At 35.0% G+C, this 19,575-nt stretch overlaps 1 protein-coding gene across 4 annotated transcripts; it reads left to right on the forward strand.

The window, feature by feature from the left end:
- The first annotated feature begins 791 nt into the window (after positions 1 to 791).
- LOC112562689 (lamin-B receptor-like) lies at positions 792 to 18,916 on the forward strand. 4 transcript variants are annotated; one of them, XM_025236092.1, is made up of 12 exons: positions 792 to 904; positions 1,702 to 1,736; positions 2,270 to 2,518; positions 2,704 to 2,862; positions 3,905 to 4,091; positions 4,685 to 4,879; positions 7,207 to 7,430; positions 7,741 to 7,909; positions 8,637 to 8,717; positions 9,986 to 10,108; positions 13,263 to 13,446; positions 13,599 to 18,916. In XM_025236092.1, exons 2-11 carry the CDS (start codon positions 1,719 to 1,721, stop codon positions 13,421 to 13,423), a joined length of 1,566 nt encoding a protein of 521 aa, XP_025091877.1. In that variant the 5' UTR covers positions 792 to 904; positions 1,702 to 1,718; the 3' UTR covers positions 13,424 to 13,446; positions 13,599 to 18,916. The 4 variants fall into 4 exon arrangements, with proteins under 4 accessions (XP_025091877.1, XP_025091878.1, XP_025091879.1 ...); XM_025236093.1 differs by having other exon boundaries at positions 796 to 904; positions 1,697 to 1,736; XM_025236094.1 differs by lacking the exon at positions 792 to 904 and adding an exon at positions 1,044 to 1,287.
- The last annotated feature ends 659 nt before the right edge of the window (positions 18,917 to 19,575 follow it).

Genomic DNA, 19,575 nt, shown 5'->3' on the forward strand with positions numbered 1-19,575 from the left:
ACAATGGAACTCTCTTATACCTTCCATATCATACCCACTATTGAATCCTTTAAAGGTGCACTGAAAACCCCCCCACTTTAATTCCGTAAACATATATATATAGTGATTATAGTCCTTTAATTTTATCTCACCCTTCCCTACTCGACCGCGCCTAATTCCTTTTGCAATATCATATGGTACGTACGACTCTCATGCAGTTCTTGTTCTTTAAATTGTTCCTCTTTGCGTTTTCTGTATTTGTTTTTATTCACCATTATTTAGTACGTACTGTTATTTATTCTTTCATTATAGTTAATATATAGATTATGTTATTCGTTTGTTTTTCTGTCGATGCTGTCCAAGTTTCGTTCTCGATCGTAATTCTTATATATACATAATAAAGGCACTTATAAAGCATATATTATACCCATTAGGAGTGTGAGTATATGCGTTTTACAAACTTAATTTTTGCGTTTATTATTATTATTTTTACCTTTGGCGGAATAATTATTTACGAAATTTATTGATAGAGATATACTGATCTTCGCCAGTTTCGTCTATACTCAAATGCAATTAAAGAGCAAAATTATAGGACTGATATAATTAAATATGTTTTAATTCATTCGACGATATGTGCAGCATATCTTTCTTTGGTAAGTATAATCTTTATTTTATAACAAATTAATTCAATGACTGATCTATAGTTTTAGGCACGGACCTTTATTTCCTTTATTGAAGGTCTGTATGTTTGTGGACTCGATTATCAAGCTTTGAAACAGACTATAGTAACCTTGCCAACATTATTGTTATCCAATCATATCATTGAACATTGAAGTAGAAACAGCACGAACCAATCGAATTCCAGCCCGCCAAGCGTTACGCTGCGTCTCCCACAAGCGTCCGCTATTATTGCACTTTATACAAGGTAAGAAATACTGTGACAAATACCAGTGACTAATCTTGATTAGTGGTCTATTTTATTTTGTTTTAAAGACTGAAAAGCCAGCGTATTCTCCTCTTGTATCTCAAATTCTTGATAGCGTGGCTTGCAGATTTGACCTAATTTTGGCTGTAATCTACCGAGAGGAAGTGGTTGTTGTTGCTAGTATTTTAGTCGCTTCGACTATTATGCGTTAGCGAATTGAGAACTGTTTAAGCATCTTTTAATCTGATGGCTGAATTGTAATAGTACCTTTGGCCATCGTTAATTCTTTCTGAGAAAATCTTTGCGTCGATTTTCCGAGAAATTGTCAGGTTAAAGCGTACCGACGCCATGTTCCCAGAGTTATCTTTCTTTCTGTGCTGTTGGTAAACATATCGTTTGTTTTGAATAGTTCTGTGGGGAATCATTTTTGTGAATAAGCATCCCATAATTACTCCTTGCGTGTTTGAAGTTTACGGAGAATCCTTCAAACGTCTTTAAAATCATACATTTCAAAATGTGTTCTGTTCTATGTGCTATTTTCACTCGGCACACGAAGTTAAGGGTTAGAAACTGTGAACATTAGTTTAGAGCTTTCGAGAAGTGACAATTCACATCATCGATTTAATGAAAGTATTTTAGAAAATTTTTAGCAGAATTTTACAATACAACCTAAGATAGCAGTCATCTTTAATTCTTTTCAATGCTCTATTGACATTAATTTTGCATAGTAGTGTAAAGTGTTTGGGAAATACTTTTTTAAAGTTTTAAAATTGCGTCCATATTTTGAATATTAACAGAACAGGCAAAAGAAAAGATGCCGTCTCCAAGAAAGGTGAGTCAGAGTGATTCAAGTACGTGAGTAGGACAAGGTCGCAAATAGTCTTGAAGATTTTAGGAAACAGACTTTAGATCAATAACCTGTCCCTTGAACTTTAGCCTCATTTTGAAATAACTGCTGTTTCAATCAGCTGATACTGCAGAAGATAGCTGTTGAGGGGATCGTACTAGTGATCGGTTTGTGTACTCTGAGTGTATTTAGCACGTAAATTTTCCGCTATTTTAAACGAGGAGCAGTAGGTAACCACACACTGTCCAGTGGTGGGGAGGAAGGGAGGGACACGTGCGTTGATGTGTGCGGATGGTTTGTAGCTGCACGCGTGTAGCATATCTATTGTAACCATTAAGATTACTGGACATATAGCTAATGGTTGATGGAATTTTGTTAATAAATCAGAATTTCAATACTCCAAAAAGGATAAACAGTATGCTTTGGGCTTTTAATAGAATACTTTGGTCATTTAATATTTCCATTTTTATTTTAACATTTTGAAATCAAATTGCATTTTTTATGGTTTTCCTTTGAAGACAAAATCACCAGCACGTGCAAGATCAAGGCAGCGGAGCAAATCTGCTTCACGGAAGTCAAAATCACGCAGTCGAAGTCGTAATCGTAGTACTCCTACAAAAAATGAGAGCTCAAATTCTACATCTGTGACAACTGTTCGCCAAGTTTCTACTCGAGTATCTCGTTCCACTACAGCAGCTTTTCAAGAAAAAGCTTCAGTCACACCAGTTAGGCAGCCTTCCCTAACTACCAGTCGTGTTGAGCAAGTGGTAAGAAATGACACAAAAAAGGCACGTTACAGGGGTTTCAGGCAGTACCTTTCTTGATCTTATCCATTCTTTAAGAAATGATTTTACTCAGAGCTCAGATTCTCAGCAACTTTGAACTTAATTTCATATTTTCACTACTTGGTCTTGAGAGTTAGTGATCATAATCTTTGTAAAATTGATTGCAGGAAGAGAAAATCACGACACATTTAAAGCCTAAAATGTCTGATAAGGAAAAAGAAAGCCCAAAGACCAAAACAAAAGAATTTGGTGGACCCATTGGTACCTTGCTCTTGATTTTTCTTCTACCGCTGACACTCTACTATGTCAACTTGGCTTGCCGGAAGGTGACTACTATTGCAAGATTTTATCTCTTAATAAGACATTGGTATTTCACAGAGGGTTTTAAGTCAATTTGAAAGCAGTGTGATCAAGTTATTGCACCAAAGACATATCATAGGTTTAAACTTAATCTCTTGGACCTTAATCTCTCAATTGTAATCTTATGTGGCACCTGTGTAAAAGACTATACTGTACTCTGTCCTGATATTAGTGAGCCTTCAATGCTTCCTCCACATAAAACACCATCAATGTTTTCAGAGATATTCTGATTGATATCTTTGGATTTTCAAGATTCGAGATATTCTTTTGCCACCATAAATAGGCATTGAATGTATATATATATAGAGAGAGTAATGTTAGGCAAATAAAATATATTGTTTTGAAAATTTCCTCCCTCCCTCTTCTCTCCTTATACCTCTATTTTCCATCGTACCACAGTCTCGTCCACCATTATCTTTGTCATTATCATATCTTCTGTCATCATGACAAATTTTTAATTTCTTGTTTTCTTTCTTTTTCCTTTATTTCCATTTTTGAATGATGAAAGCTGCTGTTGGGAATGAGTGTCTCATACTTGAAAATAATTTTAAGAATTTAAAGCATACATATTTTAATATTTAGCTTCAATTCCTTTACTAATTGGGACAAATCATAGGGATAAACAGCTTTGAGTTTGAAGCGGGCAATATGCCCTTATACAGAGACATTACAACAAACAAAAATACCAGGTAGAAACAAAAAATTCTAATAGCAGGCTTGAACATAACATCTAAAGGATAACAGTAAGACAGTCGTGGTGAGGTGGAGTCTACAGCTGTGAGCTAAACCATTCGACAAATGTCAGCAGACACAGTCTCAATGCACACAACTCAAGATGCCCAGAACATGCAGGAATGTGTGTCGTGTTTTCCTGTAATTTGGGAATAGGGGAGGGGCAGTTCAGATATTTGATTTGGTATACATTGTAATGAAACTGTCTTTCATGGTAACTTGGATTAAACATCAGTATTCTTTTGCTTGTTTAATATTTCTGTCGTTCTCTCTCAGGGTAAATGCAATATCTTAGAAGTGCCCAAGTTAACTGGCAGCCTTCTGCAGTTTGTGGATATGGAAGCAACTTTTATATACTTGGGTTGGTTCCTTTTCCAAGCAGTCTTGGCTGTGGTTCCTGTTGGAAAAGTAGTGGAAGGACAACCTCTCAAAAACGGCCAGCGACTTAAGTATCGTTTAAATGGTGAGTTATTATGTTATACAAGCTGAAGAGATACTTGTGGAATCACGATTAGATGAACCAGGGCTTCTGCTTACGCAAAAAATTGCGTACAGTACACATTAAAAGTTCGGAGGACCCCTTCAATTTTCGTCGATGAGGTCCCATTTAAAGTTGGGCGAAGAACAGGGACCCCTTAAAAATCTGAAGAAGGGGTCCCTGGGACCCCAAAGAATTTAGCCTTAGCAGAAGCCCTGGATGAACTGTTCCAAGTGTGGTTTATGGCCTTGTTTCTGCTGTGTAATGCTATTTGTAGTCAGTGCATTTGCCTTAAACATCAGGTATTCAAAGAGTGATTAGATTTATTTTCTCCCCTTTGCCCTTTATTCTATTCTTGTTTTCTTGTGCTGTTAAGATATTTAAGTTGCTTTGCTATAAAAGTTATTTGCCGTTGTAACATTGAATTCACACTTTTTGTTTCAGTGGCAGCACTCTTTTTTTTTTTTTTTTTTTTTTTTCCTTCATAACTCCACCTTATCAGAAGCAATATGATATATTGTACATCATCACTGCTAGAGATGAAGACTGATTTGATCATGTATGCTTAATTTTTAAAGGTTTCCACGCACTACTATTCACCCTGCTTTGCCTTGGGTTGGCAGTATACTTCAAAGTTCCATTAACAGTGATCCACACCAAGTTCTTCAAGCTATTGACTACCGCTGTTGTCTTCAGTTTCACTCTCAGCATATTTCTTTACATCAAGTCACGTTTCACACCCTCAAGCATGCTAGCAGAACCAGGCAATACAGGTAAAGTATTAAGTGCATGATTAAAATTTTCCTCCAAACATGCCATAACTTGCTCTTTTCCTTCTTGATTTTGAAAGTTACTTTCGGAGGTTTAAAAATTCTGAATTAAGTGCCTATTCTGAAATTAAAAAAAAAAATTTTTAGTAATTTTTCATTTTATTCATTCCTTTGTAGCATCATAAATTATGGCACTTTTACGTTGACCATATGACTTGATAGTTTTCAGTGATTTGCTACAAATGACATTACACACATTAGTAAAATGCTTTGTGTATTTAAATAAAACAAACTCTTCAAATTAAAATTGAAATAGTCATATCAGCAAAAAATGTCAACTTTCTGCTTTCATTGCCAAAATAACTTGATTCATCTGTTTCGCAAATACGCTTCTTATGACTCACTATGAATCTTTCAAACCCTACTGTATGCCCATTTTTTATTTTATTTTTGAACATTTATTTTCTATAAATACATTACAGGCTTAACATGTTATATACTTAAACAAATCATACCTATTGCAATATAACAAGCATACATTAACAATATAACAAACATTAAGTAGTGCCAGAGATCTTGGACACATTTACATTTCCAAAAATATGTTGAATGTTTTCTTTTTCACATCAGCAGTTGTCCCAAATATCGTCCTACTCTAGACCCATATTAAATAGAGTTATTTTCGTCCCCAGTATTCTATGCAGGACTCTGATTTGAAGCCATTTCAATCTACTATCCAATATCTAATAACTAACATTGGATTTTTTATTTATTTATCTTTTAAATATATAAACATTTATTTTTCACTTACACATTAAACCTATTACAGGCTTAATATATTCTATGCTTAAGCCATTCACACCGTTAGTGAAATCTTGTCCACATGAAAGTACTTAACTTCTAAAAATGCATGTATGCAAAAAATATTTTTTAAAGTATGACTTAAGCTTTAAATGAACTAAAAAAATTAATAATGGTTTTTGACCCATGACTGCTACCAGGGGTTGAAATCTGTACATGCTATGGAAAATCAGAAGCAGAAGGCAGGCTTGTGTTTTGTCTTGTGGAGTCTTAAGGGTGGTTTTGTTGCATGCTTTACACCACTAGTGTTCACATTTTACTTGATCTTCCACCTGAAAAATCTTTGTTTTTTTTGTTTTTTTTTAAACTTCTTTACCAAATCTTGTGAGAGGAGCAACTTGTTTGAAATATAACAGCCACTATAAGAGCAGTGAACCTGCACTGTTCACATTCATTCAAGTTTCATTACTCTTGTCAGTGGGTAGCAACAAGGTTGGCCATTATAACTATTGCTGTAATTGCTGGCATGAAACTGTTATGTATGCAGAACATGCTTGGTAATTTAACTGCTGTCATATGCATGCACTGGCAACAGTGGAGAAAAAAAACCACGCTATATTTATTTGATAATACACCAGCATACACACACTCGAAAAAGTGAGGCTGGTCAAATCAGGAGTCATGTAAGTTTCTCAGCAACTGCTTTGAGAGCAAATTCTTCCACTAAAAAAAGCATGACTCGCTGAATTAGCTCTCTATCCAAAGAAGTTTTTGTGCATGGTGCAAAATCCATTGAGCAAATGTTTATGTCATATCATCTGGAGTGTTCTTTTTCCTTTTTGTAAAAAGCATATGCCCACTGCATGGCACTTCGATGTGCAGTCTTTTTTCTGCATTGTCTTCCATCCAAGAGTGGCTCACCTATCACAAAGTCCATTCCTAACGCTATGTCCTATGTCATGCAAGTAGGTTATTAAAAGAAATTAAGAAATAAAAAAATGTTTACACAGTATGTACAAATATGAAGGTTCATGTAATGAAATATTGCATTTAGAGTATACATTGGACTTCAGATATTACTGTTGTCATTTTTGGCTGTTGAATCTATGTCAGATTGAGGAACTGGCAACCGTCTGTAACATGGCTCTTGACCAACTGACTAATTGCCTACTTTCAAATACAACAAAATAGCTGATTGGTTGACTGTTTTAGCTCCTTAAGAGACGTGATTCATAGTAAAAGAATGCCTGAAGAAGCCAACATTTTTTATATATTCATTTATTCACACACAGCATGGTATGTTTTGTGATACTACCCAGTTTGCATTACAGCGTGTGAAATGCACTGTAGCTTTGAAGAAGCTTGCTGCTGTGGAAGTGAATCATATTATAGAATCTCACATTCAGCAATGTAAGGCCCACCCTAGACTTAAGGACATTGATGTTTGTAATCAGTTTTTTATGCTTGCTGCTGTTTGCTGTAGAGCCATAAATTTCTTACCTCTACAGTCAGCTTGTTATCTGTTACAGGAAATATAATTTATGACTTCTTTATGGGCCATGAGCTGAATCCACGAATGGGACCCCTGGATCTAAAGTTTTTTTGTGAATTACGTCCTGGTCTGATTGGATGGGCTATTTTGAACATAGTATTTCTCTTAAAGGCATATCAAGAAACAGGAGTTTTTCCTCCAGCTTTGACAATGGTTGTCTTCTTCCAGTTTGTTTATGTTGCAGATGCCCTTGTCTATGAGGTGAAGCACATTTTTAATACTGTTTTATAATTGCTTTATGTTCACTGCCAGCATTAGTTTAAGAGAGAGAGAGTGTGTGTGTGATAATAATTGTTACTAAATTTGTTAAGTGCATTTCCTTGAATGGAACAATAACAGTGGGGTTTGAGACAGCATAGATACAGAAGAGGAAAGATTGGTGTGGGGGGGCAGTAGTTGGCTGACTTGGACTGAAGGAGCTAGGTGTTTTAATAAATTCCTTTTGTTCACATTTGTTAATTAGTAAAGGGTACAATAATGTTGTCAGGATTTTATTTCTTTTTACTTTCAGGATGCCATTCTCACTACCATGGATATTATCCATGATGGATTTGGATTCATGCTGGCTTTTGGAGATCTGGCTTGGGTACCTTTTCTTTACTGTCTTCAGCCTCGTTATCTTTTGGAGACAAGATATGATTTACCTTGGTATTGTCTTGCACCCATTGCTGTTCTCAACAGTAAGTGTAAACGTAACAAGATTTTTATATTTTGTATTTTTGATCACATTAAAAAGTGTGCATGTTGATAGTCTCTGTATGTGTATGTGAGAGATGAGGTTTATAGGAGAAAAAAGGGTTTGTACTGCATATCAGCTAACATATACATAGGCTTCAATTTTCATAGCCAAAAGTCTAATTTAAGAAACAATGGATTTCAGTGAATGGGTGATGTGTTGAGCCAAAATATATTTTAAAATAAAATGTGCAATTGTCTGACAATAATAATGATAATTTGTTTATGGGTAGAAATATGCTTACATTCCACATATCACAGTACAGCTGGTTGGTGTAATCAATCATTGATTTAAAAAAAAGGAAATAGATTTTTATAAATAATGAAAAACAGAGTGAAAGTCAGATGCCAGCCAGTATATAATAAAATCGAAACAGTATTCAAGTATTTTCAAATGCTCAAGTCTTTGTTGAATATCAAGCAGTTCTTCTGTTTGATTTCTGTACATTTATGTTACTGCGTGTAAATGGCTGCTATTTCAATGAATAATTTTATCAATTAAAAATATTTTCTGTCTTTGTTACATGTTTCATGTGATTTTCATATGCACTTAAAACAAGCTGAAATTTCCATTTTGAGGAACAGACGCATTAATTTTATAATCATCATAATCAATAACATTATGTTAGGTTGACTTGTTTTTATGGCTGAAAGAAATGCAATTTGTTGCAGTTATTGGGTACTGCATCTTCCGCATGTCCAACTTACAGAAGAATGAATTTCGAAAAGACCCTTCAAATCCAGCACATGCACGTGAGATTTTGATTTTTTTTTTTTCTTTTTATGTTTTTGTTTTTGTTTGTAGTAGCACAAAAGTCGTTATATTTAACTTTCTGAGACCTTTTAGTGTGTTTAAAGGCAATAAAGAAAACAGTTGACTGCTGTGCACATAAAACCCCACTAGCTTTAAATGAGAATAGAGATTGGTACACTGTTCCTTCTCAGTGATCATGCAAAATTTACTACTTTTCAAATCGACTTATCTAATAGACTATCAGAAATAATCTCTGAATCACAACAAGAATCATCAGTTGAGTTGAATATAGCCCTGTTTTGGCAGCCTTTCTGAAAATTGACAACCTTGTGACAACAGTTTCCTGTGCTTAGAGTAAAACATTTTGACAGCTGCTTTGATAATTTTCTCTTTCATAAGAATTACCCTCAAACAATATGAATAGATGAATCATGAGAGTTTGGTGGAGATGTTTACATAAGTTTTGAAAGAAATTTATAAGTCTGACAGCATAGTAAAAATAAATGTAAATATCTGTTAACTTTTGGACAATCTAGCTCAAAACTATTTCAAAATACCAGGCAGGTCTTAAAGGGTAGCTATCCTGATGCAGCAGGACAGTTTTTCATAAATCTTCAGTAGCACATAAGCAAACATACCTTTAAATATTTATCTAAAGAGTTTTGTACATGAAACATCATTGTGTTGTTCATTGAGAGAGATAAATCACTGATCATTAACTTTACATGAAATGATTGATGTGAGACAATTCTGTGCATTGGTTCTTGGTGACTGACTTTTATATATATATAAGGAAAAGTCACTGAATTCAAGCAGCTATATTTTGAGAACTAATAGAGGTAGAGAGGCAGGTTTTTGTTTTTTTATGTTTTCATTGATTTTCATGGAAAACTGAAATATTGCTTTTGTGGTAGGAAGAAAATTAATTATCTTTATACTAGAGTGAAATATATGCAATAAATAAAAAGCCTTATTTCATGGAAAGAGGGCTACTGATTTTATTATTTTTAATTTTCTCATATTAGGCCATCCTTTGTCTTGGAACTGGTTTTATGAGGTCTTCATTACCCTAGCAATCAAAATCCATCATAGACTGTTTATTTTAGTAAATTTCAATTTGATTTAAAGAAGATGGCCCAAAAAACCCACTCTTTGACACACGGCTTCATTATTTATTGAAGTTTGTTGAATTTGTTAAGTCATAAATTTTATATCTGTAGTTGGATTTTGATGTCCAAACATTGAAATTTGGTTGCTGTTCTGACAGACCTGGAAACAATCCCTACTCCAAGTGGAAAACGACTTCTTGTCTCTGGTTGGTGGGGTTTATGCCGCAAACCCAACTACCTAGGGGACATTATTATGGCAGTGTCTTGGTCTCTTCCTTGTGGTAAGTTACATATAGTTACTTAGTAAATTTGGTTTTATGATGTGGAGTAATTGCTTGGCTGAAAACTTAAGCATGCTTTGAAGAGGTATTATAGCCTCATAGGGGAAGTGTCAGAACCCCCCTCACAAGAGTCAACACACAGAGACTAAACAGTGTTTTTTCACTTAACAAAACAAAGATCTGCTGGTGGGTGTCCTTTCTATCTATCCATTCCTCTTCGTGCATTAGATTACACATAAGGCCTCAACCAGAGTCCGCCACCGATGTCGATCGGCTTAAACCTGCTCCAGGTGACGCCATGTCCAGCCCTTCGGGTTTGGCTGTCGTCCGTCATAAGTCCAGTCTCCTGGTGTGCTTCATTACTTTCACCATCCGTGACGAATTCTCTGGTGTTAGTTTCTGTAACAATCTTTTTCTTTTTTTTTTAACACGGTGGGGTTGTTAACCCTACCACAACCTAATTTACCTCTAGGTGAGGTGTCCACCTTAGTCGCCTCTTACAACATGCCTGGCTGGATGGCAGGGACCCTATTCTTACAATGCTCGCTGGGCAAGCATACCCCAGATCCCACAGGGCAGGGGGGGGGTTGTGTCCTTTATTGTATTCAAAAATGCCTGGTTTCTCTTTTGTACCCGTGTTGCTCATTCTTTTTTATATATATATTTTTTTTTTCATTTTTTTTTTTAAGCCAATATCTTCGTATATCTGAGCAACCATACACATAACCATCCACTTTATCAAATGGACTGATATAATTGTATAACATTAGGCAGTATTGAAAACACATAAACATAAACACCTATATATATATATAAAGGTTTTTCAAATGTTTCAAACAACTTACATGAAAACTCACTGCTTTTCAGCCTTTCAAATCAGGTGTAATTTCCCTTGTCAGTGTTCTAGACTGCTTTGGTTGTTAGACATTTCGCAATTGCACAGCAGATCTTGGGGTAGCAAGTACTCTGTCGCTTCCAAAATGTACCACGCTATGATCTGGGTAGTCTCCCTGTATTTCCACACACTCAGTGGATCTCCATTGTAAGTCCACCATGGAGCTAGGTCTCGCAGAGAATTCAGTTTGGGGTAGCACACCATTGTCGTCCCCCTGTCGACTGCAACAGACTCTTCTTCCTTGTAATCCTTTAGCTTCAACAGACGACTGGAGTGTAACTTGCAGATGTCTCTGGTTCTTGCGTGTCTTGGCATGTAGTAACTTCTCTGTTCTCCCTTCATTTCACTTGTTCTTGTGTGTCTTGGCACGTATTAGCCTCTCCCTAGTAGTTCCTGAACAAAATATCGAATTAATCTACTGTCATTAAATTTGTTTCATTTTTACTCACATTCATCTTTATCTTTCTCCCACATAAATTCGCTTACAAGTATTAATGCATTCTCTCGCATTGTAAACATTTTCACAATATAAATGGACAAATAAGGAATTTACATGTTTACTTTGGCTGGGCAAGGATTTACTCTTCTTCCCTTTATAAACTTCACATACATCTTCCTGCCACACAGGCTTATTTGGGAATGCCTAGCTGAGTTTACAGTGAGCGCTCGGCTCCCTCCTGAACACTTTTAAGTCACATATTCTCGCACTGACAACACATCACATTCGCAACCAGTCGGAGGTAACTGTGGTCCCTGACAGGAAGTGGATAGCCTAGTGGCTAGAGTGCTGGCGCCTAAACTGAGAGGCATGTCAGTTCAGTACCAATATAGCTCACCTGCTCCAGTCAACCCAGCTGACAGAAATGGGTACAGTACTCCAAGTAGGATTTGGAAAGGTAATGCAGTGAGGGAGAGGAGATGGGCACTGCCCTCATTTAAAGCTCTGCCCAAGGAAAATGATGTCTAACACCTCAATCTCTAATGACCTGAGAAAGGTCATGTGTTGACCTTTACTGTTACCTTTTATCATTAAAATGTTACACATTGAGCAAAAGGTCACTGGTTTGCTAGGCTTGTAACTTGAATTGAAAAAAAAAATAGCCTCTCAGCCTATCATATGGGTGTGTGATTCATCAGAGAAATCAAGAAGCTGTGGAAGGAGGGCACTTTTCTCTAAATTCCATGTCTTTCCTACAGTAAACCACTAGAGTTCACTTTCTCTACAGCATTTAGTCCTTGGAGCCTTTACCTATATTTTTTTTCAGCATGATTATGTGCCTTGCAACTGCTTTAAAAGGTGGAGGAAAAACATAAAAGTTGTAAACTTTTTCAAACTTAATGTTAATGTTTAATCATTAAAAAATAATATTGTAAATGTCATGGTACCCTTGAGTATGTTATTTGTCATATTTTTAAGCACATGCACGAAGTTAAAAAAAAAATATGGAATGTAAGTCGTGGATGAATGCAATTTTTTATTTTGTGAAGATATGCAAAGCCCAGTTTATTTAGTTGTTTGATCCTTTTTCAAGGGTGTGAACAGTTCTTATGCTTATAGGTTTGTAGAGTTTGGGATGGGCAAAATAAGGTCTTAAAATGCATAGTTTGAGCAAATATGTCTGTTATTCCCATCATAAATATGTTTGTGGAAATGGATACATGTTGATATATTGAAGGATAAATATCTCTACTTGAAAACTGCATATGGCATCATGCAGTCTGTAGCAAGTTAGCTAATATTCTGATATCCCAAGGAAGATTAGTGCCTGGTGGCTACTACACAAGAACTGAGTTTGTCTGAAGTACTTTCCTTGCCACCATTTACAGTAGCAAAGCAATGCGCTCTCAATTTATTTTTTAAGACAAGGGAGTGGTTTGGGCATTGATTAATGACAAGGCATTAATAAAAAATAAGCTATCTTTACAAACAGAAAAATAAAATTTTTTAGAAAAGGTTTCTGGCATGCTGAGTATTGCTGTCTTTGTTTTTGAAAGAGATATTGTGGAGAATATTAAGTTTGCAGAAAAATAGGAATTTTGTCCTTCACAAGAATAATGAAAATCTAAATAGCACCAAGTCAGAGGAAATTTTTGTTTTGTTTTTGTTATGTAGTTCTTTAACTTGTAGATAAGTTTTTCTATTTTGTTGTTGCTCATATGCATGCTCTAAACAGATTTTGAAGTCACAATGTTTGTTTAAAGGTTCTAAAATGTAGCCAAGCCAAATAGTAGTTTGTTTGGGTTTTGTTTTTTTTCCAGGATTCAACCATATTTTGCCCTATTTCTATCCTATCTACTTCTTCATATTGCTGGTTCATCGTGAACGCCGTGATGCAGAACTGTGTAGGCGCAAGTATGGTGCTTGCTGGGACCGTTATTGTGAACGAGTGCAATACAGGATTATTCCTTATGTGTACTGAGTTCAATACATGTCACTGAAAAGGTATGATAAAGCTGTGCATCATGCACTGCATCTAGAGAATTTTAACTTTGTGACCTTAGAATTCATTTTACAGAATCCAGAAATGTTGGTATGGAATGCTCAGACTTTCATAGTTTGTTTTTGTTTTTTTAATTTTGTTTGTTTCTTTTCAGGAGATTAAACGTTGGAGGTGTCTGATCATGACAAGGATTGCTTAATCTGAAGTTTACATTTTGTTGATAAAACTTAAAAGCAAAAATAATTGTGATTGCAGAGTGCCTGATTTCATTTAGTACAAAAAAGCAACCATAAATATTTGTTCACCCACTTACCACTGTTCTTTATTTACACTGTGCCAATCTTCTACACTTTCCTTAAAGATTCAATGACTTTAGTATCTGTATTTGTCGGTTTGCTGAAATTCTATGAAGTACAAGTGTCAAAACATCTTTTTTGACCTTTTGACAAATGCAAAACTTTCTTCAAGTAACTGGATTTAGCCCGGTAAAAGATAAAGCTTCCAGAAATCTGAGGGAATAGACCCCTATGAATGTACACAGATATGCCTGATTGATAACTCTCATTGGCTGTAACGGCTGTCCGGTGGCGCAGTGTTAGCACCTGTCACCAATGCAGTGAGGGTTGGCTGTCCTGGGTTCAGCTCTCGTCTCGGGTACGCTGTTCTTTCTCTGCGTGTGGCATCTGTTTACAGGGCTGGCTGCCTTGCCGTGATATAGCCTTAGTTGCTGGCTCATAAAGCACCAATTTCCCCCCTCCCCCATCCCTCTCATTGGCTGTAGCCTTGAGAACATGTAGTTTAAGAACAGAAGTAGGTTTTGTGAAATGTGCAGTCTTTGAAAGCCTTTGCAATACATCTACACAGTTAAATGGCCATTTGTGACACTTTTGAGACTTGGAACACACTAGGGTTGTTAGGCTTTTGTTTTTAAGCTTATGAAAGAATTGCGCTTCTGGTCACTGGTCCATTTTTCAGAGATTGTGTTAAAAATAGCACATGTGAAAAAGAGATGTTTGGCGGCTTAAATGAATTATTTGTTTCTAAAGCTCAAGAGTGTTCATTTTTTGTTTTGACTGTTGAGGGTTGCTGCCTTTTAATGAGCTGTTAATAGATTACAAAATGTCACTTGCATTTTGTCTGCAATTTTTTATTTTTTAATTTGGTTTATTCGTGGCATCTCTTGATCAGCTTAAAGGTGGTTTTGCTTTTCTAGAGAATTTGTTGTCAGACTACTAGCATTCAAGACAAGGGGCATAATGGACTCAGGGTTAGGGTTTCTATTTTCCTTATTAAACAGTGCTTGAACTAAGCTGTTGTGCCAAAGACATTCACATAACTACTCTGTTAATAAATGTTAACAAGGAATAAAATTTTGTGTGCCATTAAAGCTGATTGCCTGATAGCCTTTGGTGAAACAAACATGGTTTGCTGGCTAAAAGTGCAGTTTCTACTGTTCTGTTTAAGTATAGCTGCATAACTATTGTATAATAAACAGCAGAATTCTGCTGACATGTCTTTTGAAGTCATAACTTATGCCAATAATGATTTTATTCTGACATTTCCTTACCTAGTGATGGTTAGGTGGCAGTTCCAAGATTAAAATTTGCCAGTGTGTTATATTTTTAAAGTGTAACCAATGAAAAACGCAACATGCATGTAAAATATCTACACCTAAAATTATCCTCTGTAATATTTCTGATTGAACATAAGATTTGGGTTTGTTTTTTCATGTACAGGTTTATAATGCATGTATATAAGAAAATTTACATATTTTTATGATGTAAGCTTAAACATCTCACTGAATTGTGCATGTGAAGGATGACATAACCTGAAGAAAACCCCACCTCATTGTTCATTTACTGTGACTGAAAGTTAATCACAATGTATTTGTGCATTACCTGTTCACAAACGAGACAGTTATTCAGGACCTTGGACGAAGTGTATCAGATTACATTTAAGAAAGACTAGGTGGTGTTTTTTTTTTCTTAATTAGAGAGAATAGTTATTCTTATCTGTATAATTGTCATACTCTGAATGACTTAACAGTCACATCAGATACCTTACTTTCAATGCAATGACAAATTAGAGAGTAGGAAAGTTTCTTCATATTTACTATTAAATAGATTTAACTTTATATTTTTATCTTTTATTGTTGTCTTTAAATGAAAACCTGAAGTCAAAGCTTCCACAAGACTGAAAATGTTGTCTGGAAGGTATGTATTTAAAAAGTGCTGAGCAGAAGAATTTGTAATTGTTTTAATTTATGTTCTTTGTTTTCTATGGCACTTTTCTGTAGAATTAGAAGTGAAAATTTTCTACTAATTTATTTATTGAACTTACGAAATACAAGTTTTTTGAATATATATATATGCAGTAAAGAGATTGTGACCAAGACAATGAAATTGTGAGGGTCTTACAGCTTGTGTCTGTGCAGTTTTTGCCTAGGTGTGGCCTAGAATAGCTCCTATTATGTAGCCTTAGTAACTGACTCCAACACCAACCAGCCATCTTTTACCAAAATTATTTACTGCAGAATAATTCTTCAATATTTGGATTAGTGTTGCATGGTGTAGTTTTGTTTTTAAGGGTTTGCTGTTTATGATGTAAATACAGAGACAGTATTTTGACACACAGAAGTCCTGTTTCTTTTGGTAGATGTGTTTAAAACTTTATGTATATGCCTGATGATTGGTGTGGTTTGTTGTTGTTTTTTTGTGGGTTTTTTTCTTATTTTTGTGTGTGTGACAGGCAGATCAGTTTAGTGAGAATGACTTTATGCATGGGTGTGACTGACAGTCTTGTTTGTACAGAATGTAGAAGATTAATAAACCTGGACCTTCATCTTTGAGCCATGCCTTTGTTTCATGCAAGATTAATTTTTAGTCTTAGTCCAGAGCTTAACCAGGAAGGAGTCTCAAAGCAAGGACTAAAAAGATTTTTTGTGTCTTAATGTTCATTTTCACAACCGGACATTTAACAAAGAATTTGTAAAATTGCTATAACCATCTTTTTTTAATCATCGCATTCTCATTCAGAAGTACACTACACTGATATTCACAGTTTACATTGGACTATGGATTTTGTGGGAGTACAAAATAGATTTTAGAATGTTTGATATCACAAGAAACTTAAAGGATTTTGTTTGAGAGACAGTTAAGTATTTCAAAATAACAGTGAAAACGATATGGGAAGGATTGTTAGTTAAAAAGTATTGATATGCTGTGCTTTCATTTCTGTTTTTTTACAAGTAAAACAAGTCAATTTTTATGGCTGGATTTAGATAAAGCTGCAAAGACTTAAGCTACTCAATGAAAGACACAAAAAGAAAGACCAAAATATAATCATTTTGCAAAGTCTAGAAATTACAGAAGGCTGTGTGTGACAGTTTGTGTTTGAAAGGCATGAACAAGAGTGCTTTTGATGCTGGAAGAGGATTGTTGTGTCCAAGTGTGACTGAAAAGTTACCACAATACGGCTCTAACAAGGCAGCTTGTTATACACCTCTTGCCCAGTCACTCAAATAATACTAGATAGCAGCAGAACCAGCAGTATAATATAGGAATACTTTTATCTAAATATTGCCAAATTCATCTGAGTGTTGTGAATCTTTAAGGTCAAGACTGCTTTTAAATAAAATGTGCAAAAGATTCCATCCATATTTCAAAATGCCTGTGTTCTGTGAAGAATGAGTTTACATTTTTGAGCAATTTCTGCAGTATGGAAAACAATTTTTCCAGATACATTTTTTTATCACAAAATTATAATTTTCACAACATTTAAAATAACCAATTAAATGCTGCCAGTCAGCTACATCTAGTTTTGGGGCACTGGAGCAAGCAGGGATGTATGTTTTAGACCTTGATGTTTTGTGTTTTTGGAGGGACAGCAGTTTTGTCTATGATGAGTGTTGCTAGTTCCGGAAGCCTAAGGACATTGTCTAAATGTGCTGTAGTGTACTTAACTACCTTACAGGCTTTGTTTTAACCATGACACACAAGCACACCAATGTACATGTCCTGTTTCTATCTGTTTTGTTTTACCCATGACCCACTAGCAGAACAATGGAAAGCTGTTGTACAGGACACCCAGAAAATGGCATGTTATCTCTTTTAGAGATCCATAGAGAGATTTGGAAATTTGTGTGGTCATAAGCTTGTAAAGATGTGCAAGTCCTGTCATGGTAGTTTCTGAGGTAGCAACACATTTTAGACACATTTAGAAAGTAAATTGAAAAAACTAAGTGTAAAGTAAATGTGAAAGTGCATTAAAGAGCATTTTAAAAGCAGTAAAGATTGGAGAAACATATATCAACTACTGAAGCTAAAGCTAACTCTGAACACACCATTGCTTATTTAGGAATCAGTATATAAAGTTTTACTTGTGCTTGAAACATCATCATTCATTTGGCAGCCATCTTTCAAAATATGCTACTCATTTTATCTGTTAACTAATCATTGCTTAAATTTTGGCCTATAGGAACATATGGAGCACCCATACTATGTTTTGTTTACTGTATTGTAGTTTGTGTTGTCAGTTATAATTGTAAATATTTTTCAAGCCACTTGTTCAGTATTATTTGTAAGTCACATTCCCCTTTTAAAAATGCCAAGCCTCAGATTGAATCAGATTGGCATCACATTTCAGTTTCACGTATCTGACATAGTACATTTGTTTATACTCGCCTTTTATCCTTTTGTTGTAGGTAAATGACCCATTTTCATGATTTTATTCACCAGCAATGCCCATTTGTATTATTGTAGATATAGAAGGCAATATATGCAGTAGATTAAATGTTTGTCACGATTTTTCAGTTATTTAATGTGCTCAATTAAATATAATAAACATCTTAATATTTATATTCTATGCTTATTTGTTGTCATCTTAATCATACCTTTTAGTGTAATCATTTTTAAGCAGTATCATAACCACATTGCTGTATTTTTTAGCTGTTATGATGCTGTTACCTGTTTTTTAATACTTAATATGCAGACAGTAGTCATCTCTGAAAGACTTTGATACTCATCAGTTTATGTATAGTCTTATGAAATTGTGCTGCTTGCATATGCTTCTAATGATGAAACGGCCATTTTAGCTTGAAAGTATATTGCATATATTTTTAATGCCAAATTTGAATGCATATCCAGTTTCATTTGATTTCTAAGACTTTATAGTCACAGTATTGGGTGTTTAACTTGTTCCTAAATTTTTTACTTTGAAAATGCCCTCTTTCCTGTCCAGATGGGCAGTACTTTTTATTTGAAGTCCAACATAGTTTACTATTACTGTATAGCAAGTGTTAGTCAAACTCTGTTCTTGGTAGAACAGATGGGTATTTTGAAATTTTCAAACTTGTACATAAATGTTGTAGGGTATTTGCAGACAAAATAGCTCATGACGGGGATGCCAAATTAGGCTCTCTTTTTGTCTTTGTACATATTTATGCTGTCATTAAAGTATTTTGCAATTTTTAAATTTTGATTCCTCCATTTCTTTTCTTTTTAACTCTTTTTAGAAAAATGAAGAAATGAAATACATTTACTTATTTTACCCTATACCAGTGTGGACATCAAATCTGATAACATGTAAGAGGAAACTTCAATATTTTTTTATAAAATCACAAACAGTAGCCTAATCAAGCAGCTTGAAATCAGTAAGTGTGACTCACAAACGCATGCTCAATGTGTGTGTGAGCGCATGTGTGTCTGTGTGAGAGAAAAATCTAAATTATGGAGAGAAAAAAAATTACAACTTCAACAAGATTAAACTGGTCAAATATAAATTAAAGCTGCTTTTCTTATATGCACAAGGCACAATCCTGAAGTGAGAACATACTGCAATGAAATTTAATATTGTGTTAGATGCATCATTATTATAACTAAGAAGGACTCAGTTCCATGCTTACTGGATTGTCTAGAAATCTACACAGACTTCAGTGGCTGCCAGATTCATGGTGAACATGGGAAGCACAAGATTCACTGGTAATTTAATTGACTATGCACAACATTGATGATCTTCAACATGACCAATAGTCAAAATATTATAATCAGAATGTTATACCTCTTTAGTCAGCTATCTACTTTTAATGTTTGGATACATGACTAATTATTACAGCACTACACAAACCCAATTCC

The sequence above is a fragment of the Pomacea canaliculata genome, linkage group LG4, assembly GCF_003073045.1.
Source record: "Pomacea canaliculata isolate SZHN2017 linkage group LG4, ASM307304v1, whole genome shotgun sequence".
Taxonomy (NCBI): Eukaryota; Metazoa; Mollusca; class Gastropoda; order Architaenioglossa; family Ampullariidae; genus Pomacea; species Pomacea canaliculata.

Coding starts and splice junctions, on each gene's coding strand:
- LOC112562689 (XM_025236092.1), top strand. Junction 2,519..2,703: donor CCAGTCGTGTTGAGCAAGTG/GTAAGAAATGAC, acceptor AATTGATTGCAG/GAAGAGAAAATCACGACACA. Junction 4,880..7,206: donor AGCAGAACCAGGCAATACAG/GTAAAGTATTAA, acceptor TATCTGTTACAG/GAAATATAATTTATGACTTC.